Raw genomic sequence first — 23,548 nt, 5'->3', positions numbered from 1 at the left:
CATCACTTCCACTAGAAGGAACTAAGACTGATCCTGTTGGAAGGGATCTTAACCATCATCAAGCCTAGCGGTTCACTTCATATTACATGAGTGAGGAAACTGAGGCCCTGGGTCTGATAAGAGGCTGATGGGAGATTTGGGCTAGACCACTGTGTGTTCTCAAAGAGGTTGTGGAAGGAGGAGGGCAGGCATTGAGAGTTGGGCAGTGCTGGCTTTGTGCCCTGGCCTGCAGGGCAGGGAGTGGTTGACACAACAGGCTCTGGAGCCGGACTCCTGGATTTCATCCTGACTTAGAAAAATAGCCTTTCTAAATTTTTATTTCCTCCCTTGGAAAATGGGGATGATTTGGATCTTCCTTTAGTCTTCCTCACAGAGTTGCAGTGAAGATAAAGGAGACAAGGCCTATGAAGTAGAAGTTGCCTTTTATTACTATTCCCTACTCCTGGCATCTTGGTTCCTGTTCCTTGCAGGGGCATCTCAGGAGTTAATAGGCTCATGAGTTGGAGAACTCAGGGCACACTTGGCCTCCAGCCATGATCTGTGTCTCTGCAGTCAAGGCCAAGTCAAGTAAATTCTAACTCTTCTTGGAAGCTCTGGCTGCCTCCTCCCTCTAGAGAGGGAGGGTCTGGAGCCGGTTGGTCGGTCGGGGGAGGGCTTCAGATGGAAGCCCAGCTAAGCTTCCTCCCTATGCAGGTCTCCAGGGATAGGCACCTGTGCCTGCCCTGTGCCTGGCATTGCTGGTACATTGCCTCCTGGACTCCTCCCAGAAACCCTGCTGGGGCATCATAACTCTCATTTTTGAATAATGTGAGGCTCCCAGAGTTAAGGAGACTTGCTTCTATTTTTTTTTTTTTTTTTGAGACTTGCTTCTAAATAAAGAATTCCCCAGGGCAGAGCTGGGGAGCTTTCTAGAGGGACAGGAGCACATGCTGATGGATTATGAAGTTAATTTATTGAGCCACTGCATTGGGGGTTTATAACGTGGCCTTTCCATCGAGAAGTTGTCTCGCCAAAGGTGATGGAAAAGGGGCACCCCTCTTCACCCCTGCCAGACCTCCTTTCAGCCTCTCCCCTAACTCAGCACCTCCCTCCTGCCTCAGGGCCTCAGAGCCTGTGTACCCCTACCTATGCACCCCCTTCCCCTTCCCCTTCAGACCTCACCCCTGGAAGGCTTCACTGCCCTGTTCCCCACTAATAAGCTCGCCATGATCTGTGTGCTCTCACAATTCTTTGGTCTTTACCCACAGAGCATTGATCACTGCGTATAACCAAATATTTATTTGCGTGGTTATTTATCAGTCTGTGTCCCTGCTGACAGTTCCTTGCAGTCGGCTCTTGTCCCAGGGCTTGGCACCATGATCGACACAGGGTAGGCCCTCAGGTATCTGTGTCCCTCCTCTCTAAAAGGGAATAGCACTACCTGCTATGAGTGTTGTTCTCAAAATTAAATGGGACAAAGCTCTCCAAGGTGCCTGGCCCGGCTCTGGACCATTCTCTAAGGACCTGCATATGTCTCAAGCCGGTGTGGAGCAAAAGGAAGGGAAGAAGGTCCTTGTGGGTTGGCAGGGGTCTCCCTTGCTTTGGATCCCACAAAGGGAGCCTTGTGTGAGACCAGTGGCAGGATGCCTTGTGGGACAGCTGGGACTGGGGCTGCCAGGCCTGGGCTGTGCTGGGCTGGGCACTAGGCCACAGGCAACCCTCTAAGGACCCTTTCATCTGAGTCCCAGCTGCCACTTGGCTGGCTGGCTCAAAGCCCAGCCGCCTGGAGAGGAGAGGGCTGGCAGCTTTGTCTCAGGAAGAACAAAGAGTGGGAGGAGGGCAGAGGGAAGCAGCGCTTGCTCTTGGAGTCAGGCCAAAGGGAAACAAGATCCAGTCATAGGCAACACCAAGGGGCTGTTTGAATTCTTTTGTTGCCATAGCATCAAACAAGACAGGATTGCAAAGAGTATCTCTGGCGGCATGCCAACCCCACCGTGTTAGACTGGAGAATTAAGGCCCAGAGTGGGGCAGAGACTTGCCTAAGGTGACACACGAATGGCTGAGCCAGAATTAGAACTCTGATCTCTTATCTCCCACGGCTGACGGACTCTGAAAGAGCCACTTCATCTCTGGGAGACTCAGAGCCCTCATACACAAAGTGGGGGCCTCATATGTAAAGTGGAGGGGCTGATTCCTATTTTAAATGATGAGGGTCAAATGTCCTCATGGATATAAAAGGAAGATGACGTCCATTTGAGTTGGGCCTTGAGAGCTGTTTTCCAAAGAGAATGACCTATGGCGAAAGGTATTCTGAACAGCATAAACAAAGGCAGGAAGGCTGTGTTTCAGTGCAGCTGGGGCTGGGGAAGAAACAGGAAATGAAGCCAAAAGCCCAGGCTGCTTGATCATATCACAAGTTCCCAGTGTCTCCCCTAAGTGTCCGGGCCTCTTTTCTGGGGTAATGATCCCTCAGAACTCAGTCTCCCTGTAGAATCATCCTGGTTCATGCGGCTGATCAGCCTGCTGGGATGAATTGCACTATGTGAAAGTAAGTGGGCACAGGAGCTGTACAGAGCCTGCAGGAGACTCTCCACCCAGGTATGGTGGGCGGGGAAGCCTGCCTGGAGATCACAGCAGCCTCCCCATGCTCGATCCCATCTGCAGAATCATAGTGTTCGAAGTACACACTGTGCCCAGTGTCTTAGCCCATTTAGGCTGTTATACCCAAAATACCATAAACTGTGTGGCTTGTAGACAACAAATATTTCTTTTTCACATCTCTGGAGGTTGGGAAGTGCAAGATCATGGTGCTGGTAGATTTGGTGTCTGGTGGGACCCCACTTCCTGGTTCATAGATGGCTGTCTTCTCACTATGTCCTCATATGTTAGAAGGAAGGAGCTAGCGAGCTCTCCGGGAGTCTTTTTTTTTTTTTTCTTTTATAAAAGCACTAATCCCATTCATGAGAGATCCAGCCTCATGATCTATTCACTTCCCAAAGGTCCCACTTCCTCATACCATTACATTGGGCAATAGGTTTCAACATAAAAATTTGGGGGGAGCATGAACATTCAAACCATATCACCCAGACACAAAATAATTCTTCATAATTATAGAAAGAGAATTTTGGTTGAGCAAGACATGGGGTCGGTGTGGCTCAGCCAAAGACCAGCTGTGTGTCCTTTTAGCTATTCACTTAACATCTCTGAGCCTTAGTTCCCTCATCTATAGAATAAGTCTAATTGCTTGGATGGATTGATACAAGTGACTATGTTCAGTATAGGTACTCAGCACATGATTATTTTCTTTCCACTTCCTTCCTTCACTTGGCACAGCTGACCCCTCTGCTGGGAGGAATGTCACACAGTCCTCTCTCAACAATCCTCTCCCTCCTTCAAGACCGGGCTTACATGCCACCTCTTCCATGAAGCCTTCCCAGATCTCCCAAATTGAAAAGCTGACTTCTTCCTATTATGCCTTGTGCTTGTCTTATGGTGTTGCCTTTTCTTTTTTATTTTTCTCTTTTATACCTTTTCTTTTTTTTTTTAAAGATTTTATTTATTTATTCATGAGAGATAGAGATAGAGATAGAGATAGAGAGAGAGAGAGAGAAAGAGAGAGAGAGAGAAAGAGAGAGAGAGAAGCAGAGACACAGGCAGGGAGAAGCAGCCTCCATGCAGGGAGCCCAACGTGGGACTTGATCCCGGGTCTCCAGGATCACACCCTGGGCTGTAGGCTGCGCCAAACCGCTGAGCCACCAGGGCTGCCCTCTTTTATACCTTTTCATGTTCACTGCAAATAATGCCATAATGCAAGGATTAAGAAAAAAATCAATGATCTCCCTGTCCATTTTTTTTAAAGATTTATTTATTTACTTGAGAGAGAGAGTGAGAGAGAGCATGAAAGGGAGGAAGGGCAAAGGACAAGGGAGAGAGAATCTCAAGCAGACTCCCCTCTGAGCACAGAGTCCAATGCAGGGCTTGATCCCAGGACAATAAAATCATGACCTGAACCAAAATCAAGAGTGGGACAATTAACTGACCGAGCCACTCAGAGGCCCCTCCCCTGTCTGCTTCTCCCACTATCTTACTGAATAACCAATGGCAACATCCAATGTATTATTCTACACCTTTGTGATTATGCTGACATAATTAGAGATAAATTTATATAAGAAGGGGCTTGTTATGTTTATGTTTTTATGCAAATAGATTCCCACTGTATACACCGCTCTGATGTTTATTTTTAATCACTTAATGCATCATGGATGAATGAATATAGATTTTCCTCATTTGTTTTGTTTTTGTTTTTATTTGTAGCGAATAAAACCCTTTGTATCCAGGGGGTGCCAGGGTGGCTCAATCAGTTGACTGACCAACTCTTGGTTTCAGCTCAGGTCATGATCTCATGGGTTGTGGGATCTAGCCCCATGTCAGGCTTTGCACTCAGCAGAGAGTCTGATGGAGGATTCTCTCCCTCTGCCTCTCCCTCTATTCATGTGAACGTGCACACACACTCTCTCTCTATCAACCTTTAAAAAACCCTTTGTATCCAGATATAATTTCCACCATATAGATTCTATCAAATAACTAAAGATCTCTTTTGTTTTGGAATTTTTAGTTTTTTAATTTTAATTCCAATATAGTTAACATACAGTGTTATATTAGCTCCAGGTGTACAACATAGTGATTCAACAATTCTATACATTCCTCATTGCTTATCATGGTAAGTGTACTTTTTAATTCCCATCACCTACGTCATCCAGTCCCTCACCTACCTCCCCTCTGGTAACCATCCTTTGTTCTCTGTAGTTAAGAGTCTGTTTCTCTTAACTTTCTGGTTTGTCTCTTTTTTTCCCCTTTACTCATTTGTTTTGTTTCTTAAATTCCACATACAAGTGAGATCATATGGTATATGTTCTTTGACTGATTTCTTTTTTTTTTTAAGATTTTATTTATTTCCCCATGAGACACACACACACACACACACACACACACACACACAGAGGCAGAGACACAGGCAGTGGGAGAAGCAGGCTCCATGCAGGGAGCCTGACATGGGACTCGATTCTGGGACCCCAGGATCACGCCCTAGGCTGAAGGCGGCACTAAACCGCTGAGCCACCTGGGCTGCCCCCTTTGACTGATTTCATTTAGCATTATACTCTAGTTCTATCCATATCATTGCAAATGGCAAGATTTCATTCATTTTTATGGCTGAACAATATTCCATTGTGTGTGTGTGTGTGTGTGTGTGTATATACATATATATATACTACATCTTCTTTATCCACTCATCCATTGATGGACACTTGGGCTGTTCCATAATTTGGCTATTGTAAATAATACTGCAGTAAACATAAGGGTGTGTGTATCCTTTTGAATTAGTGTTTCATTTTGAGGGTAAATACCCAGTAGTGCGATTACTGGATCATAAGGTAGTTCTATTTTAAACCCTTTCTTAATAAGATTTTATTTTGGGACCCTGGGTGGCTCATCGGTTAAGTGCCTGCCTTTGGCCCAGGGCATGATCTTGGAGTCCCAGGATCAAGTCCCTCATCAGGCTCCCTGCATGGAGCCTGCTTCTCCCTCTGCCTATGTTTCTGCCTCTCTTTGTCTCTCATGAATAAATAAATAACATCTTTTTAAAAAAGATTTTATTTTTAACTAATCTCCATACCCAAGATGGGGCTCGAACTCACAATCCCAAGATCAAGAGTCATGCTGTACTGACTAAGTCAGCCAAGAGCCACCTATTTTTGACTTTTTAAGGAACCTCCATACCATTTCCCAGAGTGGCTGCACCAATTTGCGTTTCTGCCAACAGTACATGAGGGTTCCTTTTTCTCCACATCCTTCTCAATACTTGTTGTTTCTTCTGTTGTTGATTTTAGCCATTCCAACAGGTGTGAAGTGATAGCTCATTGTGGATTTGATGTGCATTTCCCAGATGATAAGTGATAATGAACATCTTTTCATGTGTCTGTTGGCCAACTGTATGTTTTCTTTGGAGAAATGTCCGTTCATGTCTTCTGCCCACTTTTTAATTGTTTATTAAATTTAATTATTTGTTATTTGTTTTTTGGGTGTTGAGTTGTATCCGTTTTTAATGTATTTTGGATACTAACCCTTTATTGGATATGTCATATCTTCTCCCATTCAGTAAGTAGTCTTTTATTTTGTTTATTGTTTCCTTTGCTGTTCAGCTTTTAATTTTGATGTAGGCCCAATAGTTCATTTTTGCTTTTATATCCCTTGCCCCAAGAGACGTATCTAGAAAAACGTTGCTACAGCTGCTATTAGAGAAATTGCTGCCTGTGCTCTCTTCAAAGATGTTCATGGTTTCAGGTCTCACAAATAGGTCCTTAATCCATTTTGAGTTTATTTTTGTGTGTGGTGTATGAAAGTGGTCCAATTTCACTCTCTTGCATGTGGCTGTTCCATTTTCCCAACACCATTCGTTGAAGAGACTCTGTTTCCCATTGCATGTTCTTTCCTCTTTTGCTGAAGATTAATTGACCATATAATTGTAGGTTTATTTGTGGGCTTTCTATTTTCTTCCAAGATCTGCCTCATTCTTTTTTAGTAGTTACATAGTATTCCAAGGCATCAACAAATCAAAAATCATGTTTTATTTAACTGTACCTCCAAGTTTCTAATTTTTTCCACCACAAACAAAACAGTGATAAACATGTTTGTTCATATCCTTTCAGAGACGTGCTTTTATTTCTTTTTTTAGCAGTGCTTTTATTTCAATTGGATAGATTCTCAAAGTGGAATTGTTGGGTCAAATGGTATCTGCTTTTTAAATTTTTTTGTAGATATTACCATGTTATTTCTTTTCTTTTTTAAAAGATTTTATTTATTTTAAAATATTTTATTTATTTATTTATCCATGAGAGACACACAGAGAGAGGCAGAGGGAAAAGTAGGCTCCATGCAGGGAGCACGATATGGAACTCCATCCCGGAACTCCAGGATCACACCCTGAGCCAAAGGCAGATGCTCAACCACTGAGACACCCAGGCATCCCTTTTTAAGATTTTATTTATGTAATTAGGAGAGACACAGAGACATAGGCAGAGGGAGAAGAGGCTCCCTGCAGGGAACCTGATGTGGGACTCGATGATCCCAAGACCCTGGTATCACAACCTGAGCCAAAGGTAGACGCTCAGCCCAGGTGCTCTTTATTTTTTCTTAAAAGATCACAGCAGTTCACATTCCAATCAGCAAAGTTGGAGGAGCTGTTTCCCTCCATCCTTGCCACCTCTGGCATATTGCTATTCTCCTCAATATTTGCCAAAATGATGGATTAAAAGCAGCACAGCATTGTTCCTTTTTTAAATAAAGTTTTTATTTATTTACTTGAGAGAGAGAAAGGGTGAGTGAGAGAAAGCTTGAGCAGGGTGAGGGGCAGAAGGAGAAGGAGACTCCCTGCTGAGCAAAGAGCCTGATGTGGTACTTGATCTGGGACTCTGGGATCATGACCTGAGCCAAAAGCAGATGCTTAAGTAAGTGAGCCAGCCAGCATTGCTCCTTTGATTACATTTTCTCAACCCTTACTCAATTTCGGTAACTTCAGTTCAGTTGTTTTATTTTTCATTTCTAGAAGTTCTATTTGGCTTTTTTCAAGTCTGTCTGGTAATTTTTTTTAAAGATTTATTTATTTATTTTATTTATGAATGATATACATAGAGAGAGAGAGGCAGAGACATGGGAGGTGGGAGAAGCAGGCTCCATGCCGGGAGCCCGACGTGGGACTCGATCCCGGGACTCCAGGATCACACCTTGTGCCAAAGGCAGGCGCTAAACCGCTGAGCCACCCAGGGATCCCCTGTCTGGTAATTTTTTTTATCATATCTTCTTGCTCTTTGCTCATGTTTTAAATAATCCATATATTTATTTAAGCACATTAAACACTTATTTTATATTCTATATCCAATAAACTCAGTATCTGAGGTGTTTGTGGATCTGCTGACTCTGAGCTCATTGTATCTTGTTTCCTTTTATATTTTAAGACTTTAGATTGTGAGCTTGCACTTATTGGACTGTGTGTGTTCTTTCAAGTTTGGTGTAATTTGGACGTTCTTCCAGGAAGGATTTTCATTTTCTTTTGTCAGGCATCTGAGAGTACTACCAACCTAGGTCCATTTAAATTAAATTCCTAGTTGTTGTTCACTAAGAAAGTGAATATTTGGGTCCTAGATCCATTTGAGCTCTAGCCTATAGTCACACCTTTTCAGGAAGACTTTTCTGCACCCAGAACCAAGGAATAAGACAACTACAGCATTCCCCTTTGAGTGGAGGATTGTTTTATAATTGAACTTTTTGTAGTCTCTGACCCAACATCCCACTTTGTGAGTGGCCCAGACTCTGTCTCCTACTTTCTCTCTCTTCTTAAAATGCACACATACCTTTTTTTATTATGCTTCTCATTATTATGCTTTGCAGATATTGTGTTTTTTACAAACTGAAACTTGTGGCAACCCTACACATCAAGCAAGTCTATCAGTGCCATTTTTCCAACAGTATTTGCTTACTTTGTGTCTCTGTGCCATATTCTTGCAATATTTCAGACTTTTACACTATGACTATATTTGCTATAGTGATCTATGATCAGTGATCTTTGATGTTACTACTGTGATTGTTTTGGGTGTCGTGAACCATGCCTATATAAGATGGCAAATTTATTTTTTAAAAGATTTTTATTTATTTATTCATGAGAGACACACAGAGAGAGACAGGCAGAGACACAGGCAGAGGAGAAGCAGGCTCCATGCAGGCAGCCCGATGTGGGACTCGATCCTGGTACTACAGGTGACCCAAGATGGCAAATTTAATCAATAAATGTCTGACTCCTCCACTAACTGGCCATTCCCCCCATTTCTCTCCCACTCCTTGGGCCTCTCTAGTCCCTGAGACACAACAGTATTGAAATTAGGCCAATGAATAACCCTGGCCTCTAAGTGTTCAAGTGAAGAGTCTCAGAGGTTTGACTTTTAAACCAAAAGCTAGAAAGGATTAAGCTTAGTGAGGATGAGGAAGGCTTACTGAAAACTGAGATAGCCCAAAGCTAGGCCTTTGACACCAGTTAGCCAAAGTGTGGATAGCAAAAAATAAGTTCTTGAAGGATGGGGTGCCTGGGTGGCTCTATTGGTTAAGCACCTGACTCTTGGTTTCAGCTCGGGTCATGATCTCAGATTTGTGAGATCCAGCCTCATGTCAGCCTCTGTGCCCAGTGGGGAGTCTGCTTGGGATTCTTTCTCTCCCTCACCCTCTCCTCTTCTCTCTCTCTCAAAAATAAATACATAAATACAAATTTTTAAAAAGAAAAAGTTCTTGAAGGAAATTAGACGTGCTACTCCAGTGAGCACACAAATGATAAAAAAAAAAAAGAAGAAGAAGAATAAGACAAAACAGCTTTATTGCTCATATGGAGAAAGTCTGAGTGGTCTGGGTATGAGATCTAAGCAGCCACAATATTATCTTAAACCAAAGCCTAATCTCCCAGAGCAAGGTCCTAACTCTCTTCCTCTCTATGAAGGCTGAGAGAGGGTGAGGAAGCTGCATAAGAAAAGTCTGAAGCTAGCAGAGTTTAGTCCATGAGACTTAAGGAAAGAAGCTGTCTCTATAGCATCAAAGTGCAAGGTGGAGCAACAAGTGCTGATGTAGAAGCTGCAGCAAGTTATGGAGAAGATCCAGCTAAGATAATTCATGATGGTGGCTATACTCAACAAAAGATTTTCAATGCAGATGGAACAGCCTTCTATTTAAAGAAGTTGCCTCTAGGACTTTCAAAGCTAGAGAAGAGAAGTCAGTGCCTGTTTTCAAAGCTTTAAAACAACAGGATGACTCTGTTAGGGGCTAATGGAACTGGTAACTTGAAGTTGAAGCCATTTAATTTGAAATTAAATGAGCATTTGAATGCTTATTTACCATTCTGAAAATCCTAGGGCTCTCAAGAATTATGGTAAATCTACTCTGTGCTCTACAAAGCCTGGATGACAGCCCATCTGTTTAAAACATGGTTTCCCAAATATTTTAAACCCACTATGGAGACAAGTTGCTCCAGAAAAAAATAATCCTTTTAAAAATATTACTGGTCATTGACAATGCACCTGGTAACCCAAGAGCTCTGATAGAGATATACAACAAGATGAATGTTGTTTTCGTGCTTGCTAATACAATATCCATTCTGTAGTCCATGGATCAAGGAGTCATTTTTACTTTCAAACTTTGTTATTTAAGAACTACATTTCATGGGGTGCTTGGCTGGTTCAGTCAGTAAAGCATGTGACTCTTGATCTTGGGATTTTAAGTTTGAGCCCCATGTTTGGTGTGGATATTACTAAAAAATAAAATCTTAAAAAAAAAAGAAATACTTAAAAATATTTTATTTATTTATTCATGAGAGACACAGGCCAAGGGAGAAAGAGACTCCATGCAGGGAGTCTGACGTGGGACTCGATCTGGGGTCTCCAGGATCATGCCCTGGGCTGAAGGCAGCGCTAAACCACTGAGCCACCCAGGCTGCCCAAGAAATACATTTCATAAGGCTCTTGCTGTCATAGAGAGTGATTCTTCTGATAGATCTGGGCAAAGTCAATTGAAAACCTTCTGGAAAGGATTCACCATTCTAGGGGCACCTGGGTGGCTCAGTGGTTGAGCGGTTGCCTTTGGCTCAGGTCATGATCCTGGGGTTCTGGGCTCTAGTTCTGTAGCAGGCTCCCCAGAGGGAGCCTGGTTCTCCCTCTGCCTATGTCTCTGCCTCTCTCTGTATGTCTCTCATGAATAAATAAATAAAATCTTTTTTTAAAAAAAGGATTCAGGGCAGCCTGGGTGGCTCAGCGGTTTAGTGCCGCCTTCAGCCCAGGGCCAGATCCTGGAGACCGAGGATCGAGTCCCACGTCGGGCTCCCTGCATGGAGCCTGCTTCTCCCTCTGCCTGTGTCTGTGTCTCTGCCTCTCTCTCTCTCTCTCCCTCTGTGTGTGTATGTCTCTCATGAATAAATAAATAAAATCTTTAAAAAAAAAAAAGGATTCACCATTCTAGATACCATAAAGAAATTTGTAATTCATGGGAAGAGATCAAAATATCAACATGAACAAGAGTTTAGAAGATGATTTCAGCCATTATGGGTGACTTTGAGGGGTTCAAGACTCAGTGGAGGAATAACTGCAGGCGTGGTAGAAATAGCAAGTGAACTAGAATTACAAGCAGAGCCTGAAGATATAGACTGAATTGCTGAAATCTCATGATAAAACTTGAGCAGATGAAAAGTGGCTTCTCATGGATGAGCAAAGAAAGTGGTTTCTTGAGATGGAATCTACTCCTGGTGAAGATCTTGTGAAGATGGTTGATATGACAAAAAAAGGATTTAGAATATTTCATAAAGTTAGTTGATAAAGGAGCAGCAAGTTTTGGGAGGATTGACTCCAATTTTGAAAGAAGTTCTACTGAGGATAAAATGCTATCAAACAGCATTGCATGCTAGAGAAATAATTCATGAAAGAGTCAATCGATTTGTCACACTTCATTGTTGTCTTAATTTTGAGGAATTTTCACAGCCACCCCAACCTTCAGCAACCACCACCCTGATGAGTCAGCAGTCATCAACACTGTGGCAAGACCCTCCACGAGCATACCGGTTATGAGCTTCGTACTGTTTTCCATAGTGGTTGTATTGTTATTGAGTCAAAAAAATTTTTTTTAATTTTTTTTTTAATTTTTATTTATTTATGATAGTCACACACACAGAGAGAGACAGAGACACAGGCAGAGGGAGAAGCAGGCTCCATGCACCAGGAGCCCGACATGGGATTCGATCCCGGGTCTCCAGGATCGCGCCCTGGGCCAAAGGCAGGTGCTAAACCGCTGTGCCACCCAGGGATCCCAGTCAAAAATGTTTTACTTTATTTTTTAGAACAGTTTTAGATGTATAGGGAAATTGAGAAGATAGTACAGAGAGTCCTCATATACCCCACACTCGGTTTCCCCTATTGTTAACATATTTCATTAGTATGGTACATTTGTTACTGTTAATGAACCAACATTGATACACTATTATTAAATAAAGCCCACAGCTTATTCATATTTCCTTAGTTTTTACGTAATGTCTATTTTTTGTTCCAGGATCCCATCCAGAATTCCACATTACATTGTATTTAGTTGCCATGTCTCCTTAGGCTTCTTCTTTTTTTTTTTTAGATTTTATTTATTTATTCATGAAAGACACAGAGATAGCGATAGAGACAGGCAGAAGGAGAAGCAGGCTCTTTGTGGGGAGCTTGATGCAGACTTGGACTTGATCCCAAGACCCCAGGATCACAACCTGGGCCAAAGGCAGACACTCAACCACTGAGCCACCCAGGTGTCCCATCCTTAGGCTTCTTACTTACAACAGTTTCTCAGATTGTCCTTATTTTAATGACTCTAACAGTTTTGAGGATTATTGGTCATGTATATTGTGGAATGCCCCTCTACTGGAATTTGTTAGAGGATTTTCTCATGATTAGATTGGGATTATGAGTTTGGGGTGGAAGACCAGAGAGCTAAAGTGCCATATTCACCCCATCATACTAAGGGTACTTACTATCATCTTGATGTTGACCTCGGTTCCCTGGCCAAAGTAGGGTTTGTCACTTTTCTTTTTCTTACTTTCCATATTGTCCTTTGGAAAAAAAGTCACTCCTCACAGACCATATTTTAGGAGTGAGGAGTTATGCTTCCCCTCCTTGGGGTTATGTTTTAACAAGCAAAATAATCCACACAAAGGGTATCTTAGTTCTTTTCGTCGTTGGTCAGGTTTTGCACTTTTAGCAGCTGACCTGAAGTGGGTAAATATTCCACCCTATCTCTTGGAGCCTCACGTTCCTCATTTGTAAAACGGGGGCTGTTGATGCTTCACCCCCTGAGACTGTGGAGAGTAGAAAGTTTCCTGCTGTCAAGGTCAACTCCCTCTGCCTCTGGGAATCCCCTGGGAGGGAGGGTCAGTGACTGGGCCCAAGGGTCCACCGCTTGCTTGGCTGAGCCAAAGTCAACCCCGGGCTCTAACCTCTAACCACACCCTGGGCCCAGGTTGCCCCACCCGGGGGCGGGGAGCCAGGGTGCACTTCCGCCACCAGCGGCAGGTAACCTCGCACGTGGCTGGGCCGGGCGCCCAGCCACCTGCGGGACCAGAATGATGAGTCTGAGCTCGGCGCCCCGCTCCCTGCGGCCCGGCCAGGCCTGCCCCTCCCCGGGGCCGCCGGCGGTGAGTGCGCGGCCGGCGGGCGCCCTGTCCCGCGCCTCGGTCCTCCTTCACTCCCTTCAGGGTCCTGCGTGCGTCCCTCCCTCGGGCCTGCGTCCGCCAGCCCCTGGGCGCGCCGCTGGCTGGACGCTGGCCCCCTCTAGCTGGTTCGGGCTCTGCTCTCCTTCAGCCACCGGTGCCCGTTCCCCATCTGGCTGGGTCCAGCTCTCCTCTTTGCCCTCCTTCCTGTGTGGCCGCCTTTGTTTGTCTCCTTCCTCACTGTTGAGGCTTTGTTTTAGCTGTTTTCTGTGTCTTCCCTCAGTCCCCTGGCTTGTCCTAGTCCAGGCTCTTCCACTGTCCCTCCTCTTCCTGGGAGCAAAAGACCCAAGGAAAGGCTGCGGGACTATCATTCCCTCACCCACCACCTCCCCATCCTCATCAGCCTGCCCCTGCCCTCTGGCAGGATCTCGAGTCCGCCTGCTTGCCTGCCTTGATCCGGGGCTTGGTTGAGGGGAGTTTGCCGGGTGGATCAGGAAAAGGCCCAGGGCACTCCAGGAGAAGAACATTCCAATCTCTCCTGGGCTAGGTGCCATTCTGAAGACTTGTAGGAAGGGAAAGCAGATCCAGCAGGAGGAGACTGTGGCTCTTTCCTATAGGGCAATGTCATTGTGGTTGGCAGTTGACAAAGTCACCTGCTTAGTGTCAGGGCTGCCCTAAGTGCTCAATAAATGTCTCAATGAATTACTGAGCAAGAGAGGAGCCAGCATAGTGCATGATGCCAGATAGGGAAAGACTGGTTTTTATCAGAATACCAGTTGCTCCTGTAAATCAGTGCAGCAGGTAAGCTCCACTCAATTGAACATTTATTGATCATCCTGGTGTGAGCCCCTGTAGTAGGTATTGGTGACATAAAGATGAATCTGGAATAGTCATCCCTCAGGAACCTCACAGTCTAGTGGGGGATACAGATGAACAAATGGAACTATAAGAGATAACTACCATGACAGTGGAAGTACACAGACCTGTAGGATTACAAGGAGACAATCCATCTAGAAAGATTTCTGGAGGAATTAACTTGAAGGATGAGTAGTCTAAGTGAAGGGAGTGTGGGCAGCAAATGCATCAAGTCCTAGAGGCCAGGGGGACCAGTCTGCTCTGGGTGGGTGGGGGAGAGTGGTTCTGGTAGTTGATTGTCAGGGCTGCAAAGGGGCTTATTAACCTTATTAAAGTATCTTGAGTTTATCTGGAAAGAAATGCAAAGTGACAGAAGTGTCTAATGCAAGGTGTGACCAGATCAGATTTGCATTTCAGAAAAACTACTCTGGTTTCAGAGGCTGGATTGGAGAAAGGCACTCCAGGGAGCAGGGAGCCATGGAATTGGCCAGAATTTAGAATCACAAGGACTTGGTTACTGACGACCTATGTGGGAGGAGGTTGAGGATAGGAGCAGATTACAAGATTATAATCTGGATTTCTGGCTAGATGACTGAAATAGGGAACAACGGAAAAGGTCAGGATTGGGGTGGGGAGAGATCTAGAGGGGCTTGGAAAACCTGAGTGGAGATGTCCCTCCATTGACTCTACTAAGGAACCTAAGGACATGTATGAATGCTTGACTGGGCGTTTGTATGTGTATAGTGACCCTTTAGACTACAACTGGGTAAGAGCTAGGTCTGTCTGATTCATCTCTGTCCCCTCAGGGCTAGTGCTGGCCTGATACCCAGCAAGGGCTCCTAAAGATCATGTTTTCCTAGCCCATGCACACAGGGCCTGAGATAGGCTTTCTTACCCAGGAATGCTTCAGCAGGGTGACTGGTAGGTAGAAAAGGTAGGGAAGAGGAGCCACGAAAATGAACAGGTGGTCCAGAGAGGGGTGGAAAAGAAGTCTTTATCTGCTAGAAACATAAGTAGTATTTGTGAATGAGTTAGGAGATCTAAGGTTTCCGAAGAAATTGGAAGATTTGGGGACAAAAGAAGGGAAAAGAGGGGCCCTGGGTAGCTCAGTGATTGAGTGTCTGCCTTTGGCTGAGGGTGTGATCCTGGGGTCCTGGGATCGAGTCCCGCATCAGGCTCCATTCAGGGAGCCTGCTTCTCCCTCTGCTTATGTCTGTACCTCTCTCTCTGTGTGTCTTGTGAATAAATAAAATCCTAAAAAAGAGAAAGTGAGAGAAGGGAAAAGAGAGACAGAATTAAGAAGTTTGGGAACAAGACAGAGGTCTTATTTGGTAAACAAAGAAATGGGCGTGAGAATATCAGAGTGGGAAGATGTTTGGTGAAGCATCTGGAAATGAGCTTCAGAAACAACATTTGAAGTGATTGGATTCATTAGACTTTCAGAGCCGAAGAGACTTAGAGCTCTCTGTGTCTATTTTGCCTCCCTATCTCATAGATGATGAGGCTTAAGCCCACAGAAGAAAGTGAGCTTACTTTGACACACTGCTAATTACCAGCAGGAGTGGGACAGGATGTCGGGAGGGGTACCCCCATTCTCTACCAGAGTCACACTGACAGGGTTTGATTGCAGCTCTGACTTCACTTCCTAGCTGTATAACCCATCTTTCTGAGCTTTCCTCGCCTGTAACAAAGGGACCTCAAGAGCACCTGTGACCTTTCAGTGGCACAGGAGTGATGAGAGCACATGAATCCATTCAAGGGTTAAAGACTGTAACTTTGCACCTGTCTTCTTCATAGAGCCACTTCAGCGTTAACCCAACAGTCTTGCCCAGGAGCCTTGAGGTTTAGGGGAGAAAGAGAAAGTCACAGTTTCTCCATTTATTTTTCTCCCGGCTGTATTGTTCTGCTGCTGTCAGAATTCATCCTCTTGGTCTCCCTTCTCCACTCCAGTCAGCAGAACTGTTCCCTGTAGGAGCTGTTTCCATGGCAACTCAGTTCTTTTTTTTTTTTTTTCCTTCCCCAGCAGCTTGGCTGCCTCTGGCTCTCTTTATTCCAGTACTTTAATCTTAGAGGTAGAGCCCACAGACAAGTTGAGAATGAAGTCACACCTAAATGAGCACCCAGGACATTCCTGAACCCTGTCACTCCTCCTGACTCTCCAGTGACCTGTGGCAGAGTCTTCAGGTTGGAAATATAAGCCTTCCCCTCTGATGCTGCCTCCGTCTTTTCTGTGGCTGCAGCCATCACCCACCCAGGAAACCTTCCCTGACAGCCTCTAACACACATCCACATGAAGAGCCTCTGAGTCTCCCCAATCAGTGCCTGCGCGGTGAAGCCCTCTGTTTCCCTCTCTCCTCTGCGAGCTCCTTGAGGGCAGGGACTGTGCCCTCTTCATCTGCTCTGGAGGAGGCCTGGATGTAATAGGCTTTTAACTAAGGGAATGAGGAGTGGAGGTATTTAAAGTTGAAACCTAGCTGATGTCATGACAAAGAGCAAGTGCTTCAGGGTAATTTGGCCCCCAGTTCAAGTTCTGAGTCAACACTTAATAGCTGGTTTGATTTTAGGCAATTTACTTCAACTCCTTAACCCTTAGGTTCTTCATCGATAAAATGGGGATTTAATTCATCCTTCATCAGGCTGCTGTGAGGATTGAATTAAAGATTGAATGTAAAGCACTTTGCATAGTTATTAGACTATGAGTGGAGAAACTGTCCTGCTTGTTCCTCAGTGTGTACCAGGCACCTGGCACATACGTATTTTATTGACTGCGTGAGTCCATTTTAAAATTTTTTTTTTAATTTTTTTTTTTTTTTATTTATGATAGTCACAGAGAGAGAGAGAGGCAGAGACACAGGCAGAGGGAGAAGCAGGCTCCATGCACCGGGAGCCCGACGTGGGATTCGATCCCGGTCTCCGGGATCGTGCCCTGGGCCAAAGGCAGGCGCCAAACTGCTGCGCCACCCAGGGATCCCGTGTGAATCCATTTTAAACAGCCAAAGTTATTCAGGAAGCTGGTTTGTAAGAATAACAACTAGCGTATCACCGCACACATAATAATCTTCTGGTATCTTTATTAGGTCTGTTGGCAGCCCTCAGTATTCCCCAAATGCAGTTTGTTTCCACGTCCCCCTCGAACTGGCCTGTGGGCATCTCCAGGCAGGTACCACGTGGGTCTTACCCACATCCTTAGTGCTCAGCTCAAGGTTTGGCATAGAGAAGAGGCCTCTACAAATTCTGTAGACCAACTTCCATTGGCATCACACTTTAAAGTTTATGAGGCCCATTTTATACACCATTATTATCTGGTGTTAGTGACCTTTTCAGAACCAAGGATATTCCTATTATTTACTATCTACTGGCCCATATTTTGAAAAATGTCTATCAAACAAATTCCCTTAAAGAATCAAAGTCATGCCAGCTGCTAATCAGAACTTCTGACCTATATTAAATAAGAATTTGTACTCTCATGGGCGGCCTGGGTGGCTCAGCGGTTTAGTGTCTGCCTTCAGCCCAGGGCATGATCCTGGAGACCTGGGATCGAGTCCCACGTCAGGCTCCCTGCATGGAGTCTGCTTCTCCCTCTGCCTGTGTCTCTGCCTCTGTGTGTGTGTGTGCGTGTGTGTGTGTGTATGTGTCTCTCATGAATAAATAAATAAAATAAAATAAAAAAGAATTTGTACTCCCAACTCCCACCACAGGATGTGGACACACAGTAAGTACCCAAGAAATGCTTCCTGAATGAACACGTGTATGGTTTCTCAACCTCTCTGAAAGGTTGAGAATACCTCCCTGCCCCCATTCCCTCCCCCCTCCTTTTTTTTTACTATATCGTAGATCTGAGCATCCTACCTTGGGAATTTCTGACTTCACAACAGTTCCATATCCACATTTTATAAATGAGGAAACTGAGGCAGAGGGAGGGAAAAAGCTTTCCCAAAGGCCACAGGCTTTGCAAGCGTTGTCACTGGGACTTGCTTCCATAGCAGCCTCCTGGACTAATATTCTGTAATATCCTATGGATGAAAATAAGCCATGAGCTCCCTAGAGGGGACACTGCTATTTCACTCTGCCTCTTGTGCCCTCAGGCATCTCCTGTTGTGGAGCTTAATGTAGGAGGAGAGTTGTACACCACCACCGTGGGCACCCTGAGAAAACTCCCGGGTTCAAAGCTAGCAGAGATGTTCTCCAGCTCAGCTAAGGCCTGCACGGATGCAGAGGGCCGGCTCTTCATCGATCGCCCGGGCACCTATTTCGGACCCATCCTGGACTACCTGCGCAGCGAGCGGCTGCCCACGCACCACATCCTGGAGGTGTACCGTGAGGCGCAGTTTTACGAAATCAAGCCTCTGGTCAAGCTTCTGGAGGATATGCCACAGATCTTTGGGGAGCAGGTGGCTCGGAAGCAGTTCCTGCTGCGGGTGGCAGGCTACAGCGAGAACCTGGAGCTCATGGTGCACCTGGCCCGCGCCGAGGCGGTGGCGGCACGCAGCTCCGCGGTGCTGGTGTGCGCGGTGCGCTCCGAAGAGGATGCCGCGCTGTGCGCAGACGCCTTGCGCATCCTGGAGGGCGAAAAGAGGTCTGTGGTCAAATTCGGGCCCTGGAAGGCGGCCCCGCAGGTCAAGGACCTCCTCGACTGCGTGAAGATGGACATTGAGGCCCGGGGGTACCAGGTATACTATGAACAGTACTCCGAGAGGACATTGCGGGCCAAGTATTTAAATTACTTTTATACATTCATCTTCAGCTGGTGGTGATCCCTAGGGGGCGGGGACAGTTTGTTAAGGGTTCTGGGGGGACTTATGAAATTAAAAATCGCCTTCAAAAGCCACCTAGTTGGCTCAGTGGGTGTGCTGCTGTCATTGGCTCAGGCTGTGATCCCTGGGTCCTCAGATTGAGTCCTGCATCAGGCTCCCCACAGGGAGCCTGCTTCTCCCTCTGCCTGTGTCTCTGCCTCACTGTGTATCTCTCATGAATAAATAAAAAAATCTTAAAAAAAATTTTTTTAAGGCCGTCTTGGGATCCCTGGGTGGCCCAGCGGTTGAGTGCCTCCCTTCGGCCCAGGGCGTGATCCAGGAGTCCCAGGATGGAGTCCCGCATCGGGGTCCCTGCATGGAGCCTGCTTCTCTCTCTGCCTGTGTCTCTCTGCCTCTCTCTGTGTGTCTTTCATGAATAAATAAATAAAATATTAAAAAATAAAGGCCATCATTCTTTAATTTCAACAACACAAAACCCCAAAACCAAGCAACTTCCAAGGTGGTCTAGGAGGTTCGCCCCCTCCCCATTAATTATTTCCCTGTTGAGGATTTTCCACTCATTGCAACTGACTCCACTGTCCTTGCCTAGTGAGTTGCAGCAGCTTCCTCCTTAAAGCCTCACTTACCTGCCAGATGCTTCCTTATAAGTCCAAATAGCAAGGTGGAGGTAAGTTGGAATGTTTCAACAATACTTTGGCTGGAGATGCGGGATGATAGCTGGAAGATAACAGAATACCATGAAGCTAGATAAAATGATCTGAAAATGTAGTCTACCCAGCAGCCTCAGCTTGTGGTCCAATCCTCTAGCCCTGTTATGTGCCTTCATGAGGAAGATGCCAATTTCATACCTGTAGTCTTTTGTAGATGCCACTCAGATATTGTTTTCCAGGTGCTGTGAGTGGTGACTGCTAAAGCCTCACATCTGTCTTTTTCTCAAGGCCAGTGGTTCTCAGAGGGCGGTCCCTGGACCAGCAGCATTGGCAATACCCGGGAACTTCTTAGAAATACAAATTCTCTGGCCCCCACCTCAGACCTACTGAATCAGAAACTCTGAGAGTTGACCCCACAATCTGTTTTATTAAGCTCTCCAGATTATTCTGATGTACCCTAGTTTTTTTGTTTTGTTTTTTTTTTTAATTTTTATTTATTTATGATAGTCACACAGAGAGAGAGAGAGGCAGAGACACAGGCAGAGGGAGAAGCAGACTCCATGCGCCAGGAGCCTGACGTGGGATTCGATCCCGGGTCTCCAGGATCCCACCCTGGGCCAAAGGCAGGCGCCAAACCGCTGCGCCACCCAGGGATCCCTGATGTACCCTAGTTTTGAGACCTGCTCTAGAATTGCTATCTTGCTTGTGTGGAGGTATAGAAGACTGAGCCCTTACCTCAAGGAGGAATCAGCTCTAGTCTAGTGCAGTTCCTGTTCTGGTGCTCCTTGTGGGATCTGGCTGGAGGCAATCTTCATCTGACACCACATTCTTGTTCAGTATTCTTCCTCTGCTATCGTCTACTTCTCTCACACTCAATCCCCTGAAAGCACATCCTTAATAAACCACTGGCAAAGATCAAGGTTAATTTCCAAGGTCTAAGGAATTACTACTGTCAGGGAGTTTCATATTTAAACATAAAATTGCTCAGAATAGTCATTTTCAATGAGGGCTATAATTCAATAACCACATCTGCATGTACATTTTTTCTTATTTTCAAAAGTTCTTCCATGTTTTCCTTTTTGGTATATAATATGACTGACAATTTTAAGTGAAAAAAATCCTATTTGAACTTTTTTTTAAATCATGAACCAATTCAACATTATTTATCAAGAGCCTGAAAAAAAGTTTATACTCTGATCAGTAATTACATTTATGAGATTAGATTCACAGGAGACACTCTGTTCTATAAGATCTAAATAGGATTGCTTAAAATCTCAATTTTGTTAATTATGTAAAGGTCAATGTCTTCCTCAAGATTTCTGTACATTCCCAGAGAGCTTGTTATCTTATATTAATTCTGGTTCTTTGCTCCTGCTGGATTCATGGATCATCTAGATGTCTTGAGCTTGTTATTGCTGTTCTATACAATGCTCACCCAGGTTGAACACTCATATCTTTTTCTTAATTTTTACAAATGCTACTCCCATGAGCTACTTGTGCACATAGCAGACTGTGGCACATACAGGCAAATAAAGGGGAGGAAGTTTACAAGACAGTGTATGCAGATAACTTCAGACTGAGTATTGGACGCATCTATTCTTAAAGTCTCAGTCACCCCCAACACTAGGGGCTTTTTACTAGCAGATTGTATTTGTTTCCTATTCTTTCTTCCTTCCCTGTTCTTGACATGCTTCTGTTTAGGTGGGAGTAATCTTCCCACCCCATTGACTTCATGGTTGCTTCATGACTTAATCTGGCCAATGGAATATGCAGCAAAGTGATTGTGCCAGTCCTAAATTCAGGCTATAGGTGCATGCCAAGTTTCCATCAGCCCTCTTGTGTTCTTGTCATTTGCCAGGAGAAGACCACGTTCCAGGTTAGTTACCTTTTTTATTGCTTTGGCTTTTGCCTGCATGCATGCATTTAGTATCTGACTTTCTTCCTGAGCAATTTTTCAAATTATTTTATTAAACAAGGGCAATTTCAATATTCCCTCTCCATTCCCTATCCATAATACAGTTAAGATAACATACTATTTTCATCCCACTTAAATTCTAAAAGCAAAACAATGGGAAATAAGTCAAGTGTATTATATTATATCTATATAATGCAATGTTATACAGTGATTAAAATTACATTTGTAGAGGCTTAAAATTATTGGGGAGGAGAATACTCATTTAATTCAATGTGATTTAATTTAATCCATGCTCCAAAAAAGGATTTAAGGTGGTGGGGCTTACAGGGCTATGAAAAAAAAAAAAAAAAAGGAAGAAGCATCCAAAATGATACAAATTAGAAGTACATAAATGAAGGGGACATTCTTGGTTGCCTACCCAATAATACCATCTCCTCCCTTCCTGTTTCTTAACAGAAAAAGTGAAATAGTAAAGCATATTAATTATGTTCAAAAAAACATCTCTGGATATTTGTAGGGGTACGTGATATTTTTCTGATCTATTGGAATTAACTAAAGAGACAGAGTCAGGAGAGAAAAACTTAAAAATGAAAACTTTAAAAACTTAAAAATGTCATTATTATCCAAAGGAAAACACAAAGATTGAAACCTGTGAGATTGCCTTCATTAAGGCACCCTAGTTCATAGCTCTATGCCAGGTCTTCAGGTCTCCTTTGTTCTAGAGGACTTTTTTTTTTTTAATTTTTATTTATTTATGATAGTCACAGAGAGAGAGAGGCAGAGATACAGGCAGAGGGAGAAGCAGGCTCCATGCACCGGGAGCCCGACATGGGATTTGATCCCGGGTCTCCAGGATCACGCCCTGGGCCAAAGGCAGGGCTGCGCCACCCAGGGATCCCTTTTTTTTTTTTTAATTCTCTATTTTCCCATCATTTCCCACACCCCTCCCCTATCCATTTTGGCTATACTCAGTGTTCTGGAAGCTGGTTCCTAAGTGCTGCATGCCCAAGCCCCTTCCTGGTTATCCAAAGACTGGAAGGTACTAGAGTGGAAGATCAGTGACAAGGCCTAGGGAGTTGGTTTGTGGATGGACTTCGTGGAATGGTGAAAATATTCGTGTTTCTTACAAATGCCCACCAGAGGGCATCCATCCTAGAAGAGGCTCAAAAATAAATGGACACAATGATAGAACCTGTGGATGTCAGCCTCTTTTTCTAGCTTCCCAGTGCTTGCTTAGTGGAATCATGAAAAAAGTGGCCATGATGGCTATGCATGGGCTCTACAGTATAGATTTCCTTTCACCAGAGCTGGTCTAGCTCCTGATGGATGTCCAACAGCAAAAACCAACACTGAGCCCCAGTATTATTCCTGCAGAGTTGGGGATAAGGGGACTACACACTGCTTGATGATAGACTGATTGCACTGCAAATTAACTAGCTATACTACTCTGTAACAAACAGAAGTGCTGACATTTCTAAGCAAATGGCATTGACCCCTTCGTTTGAGAATGTTTGGAAAACTGCTTTGAGATAGGGAGATTTCCTTATTTCCAAAAATTTAAATGAATATTAATAATAAAGATAATAAAGCTGGCATCACCCTCCAATCCTGGAGATATTTCAGGATGCCTTAAACAATGTCTCCCACTGGGGTGCCGAGGTGACCAGTTGGTTAAGCATCTGTCTTCTGCTCAGGTCATAATCCCAAGGTCCTGGGATGAAGCTCTGCTTCAGACTCTCTGCTCAGTGAGGAGTCTGTTTCTCCTTCTCCCCCTGCTCAAGCCCTGTCTCTTTCTCTTTCAAATAAATAAATTAAATATTTTTAAAAAGAATGTCTCCCACTGTGTTGGAAGGCAGATTTATATCCTGACCAGTATAATGAAGTCTCCACAAGGCAAGTTTGCTAGCATTCCTCTTTTAAGATTGAGGGTTTCCTATACTCAGAGTTCTTCATCTGTGTTACAGAACTATTTTGTGCATAGCATTTACCTGCATCACCTCCATGGTGCTTGGGGGACAAAGGGAACCAATGAAAACATGAGGTTCATGTCACCTGCTATGCTGTGAACAATAAACTATCTAAATCCATTTGTGCTTATTTCCTTACTAGCTGAATCTATGGAAGTATCCCAAAT

At 44.4% G+C, this 23,548-nt stretch overlaps 1 protein-coding gene across 2 annotated transcripts; it reads left to right on the top strand.

Annotated features, from left to right (window-relative positions):
• Positions 1-1,445: 1,445 nt before the first annotated feature.
• Positions 1,446-19,283, top strand: KCTD14 (potassium channel tetramerization domain containing 14). Of its 2 annotated transcripts, none has more exons than XM_055320649.1 (2): positions 1,446-1,548; positions 18,181-19,283. In XM_055320649.1, the coding sequence occupies exons 1-2, from the start codon at positions 1,510-1,512 to the stop codon at positions 18,847-18,849; spliced, it is 708 nt and encodes a 235-aa protein (XP_055176624.1). In that variant the 5' UTR covers positions 1,446-1,509; the 3' UTR covers positions 18,850-19,283. The 2 variants fall into 2 exon arrangements, with proteins under 2 accessions (XP_055176624.1, XP_055176623.1); XM_055320648.1 differs by lacking the exon at positions 1,446-1,548 and adding an exon at positions 13,137-13,225.
• The last annotated feature ends 4,265 nt before the right edge of the window (positions 19,284-23,548 follow it).

The sequence above is a fragment of the Nyctereutes procyonoides genome, unplaced genomic scaffold, assembly GCF_905146905.1.
Source record: "Nyctereutes procyonoides isolate TBG_1078 unplaced genomic scaffold, NYPRO_anot_genome, whole genome shotgun sequence".
In the NCBI taxonomy this organism is placed as follows: domain Eukaryota; kingdom Metazoa; phylum Chordata; class Mammalia; order Carnivora; family Canidae; genus Nyctereutes; species Nyctereutes procyonoides.
Note: the sequence above shows the minus strand (reverse complement) of the source record. Positions and strands in the feature narration are given on the sequence as shown.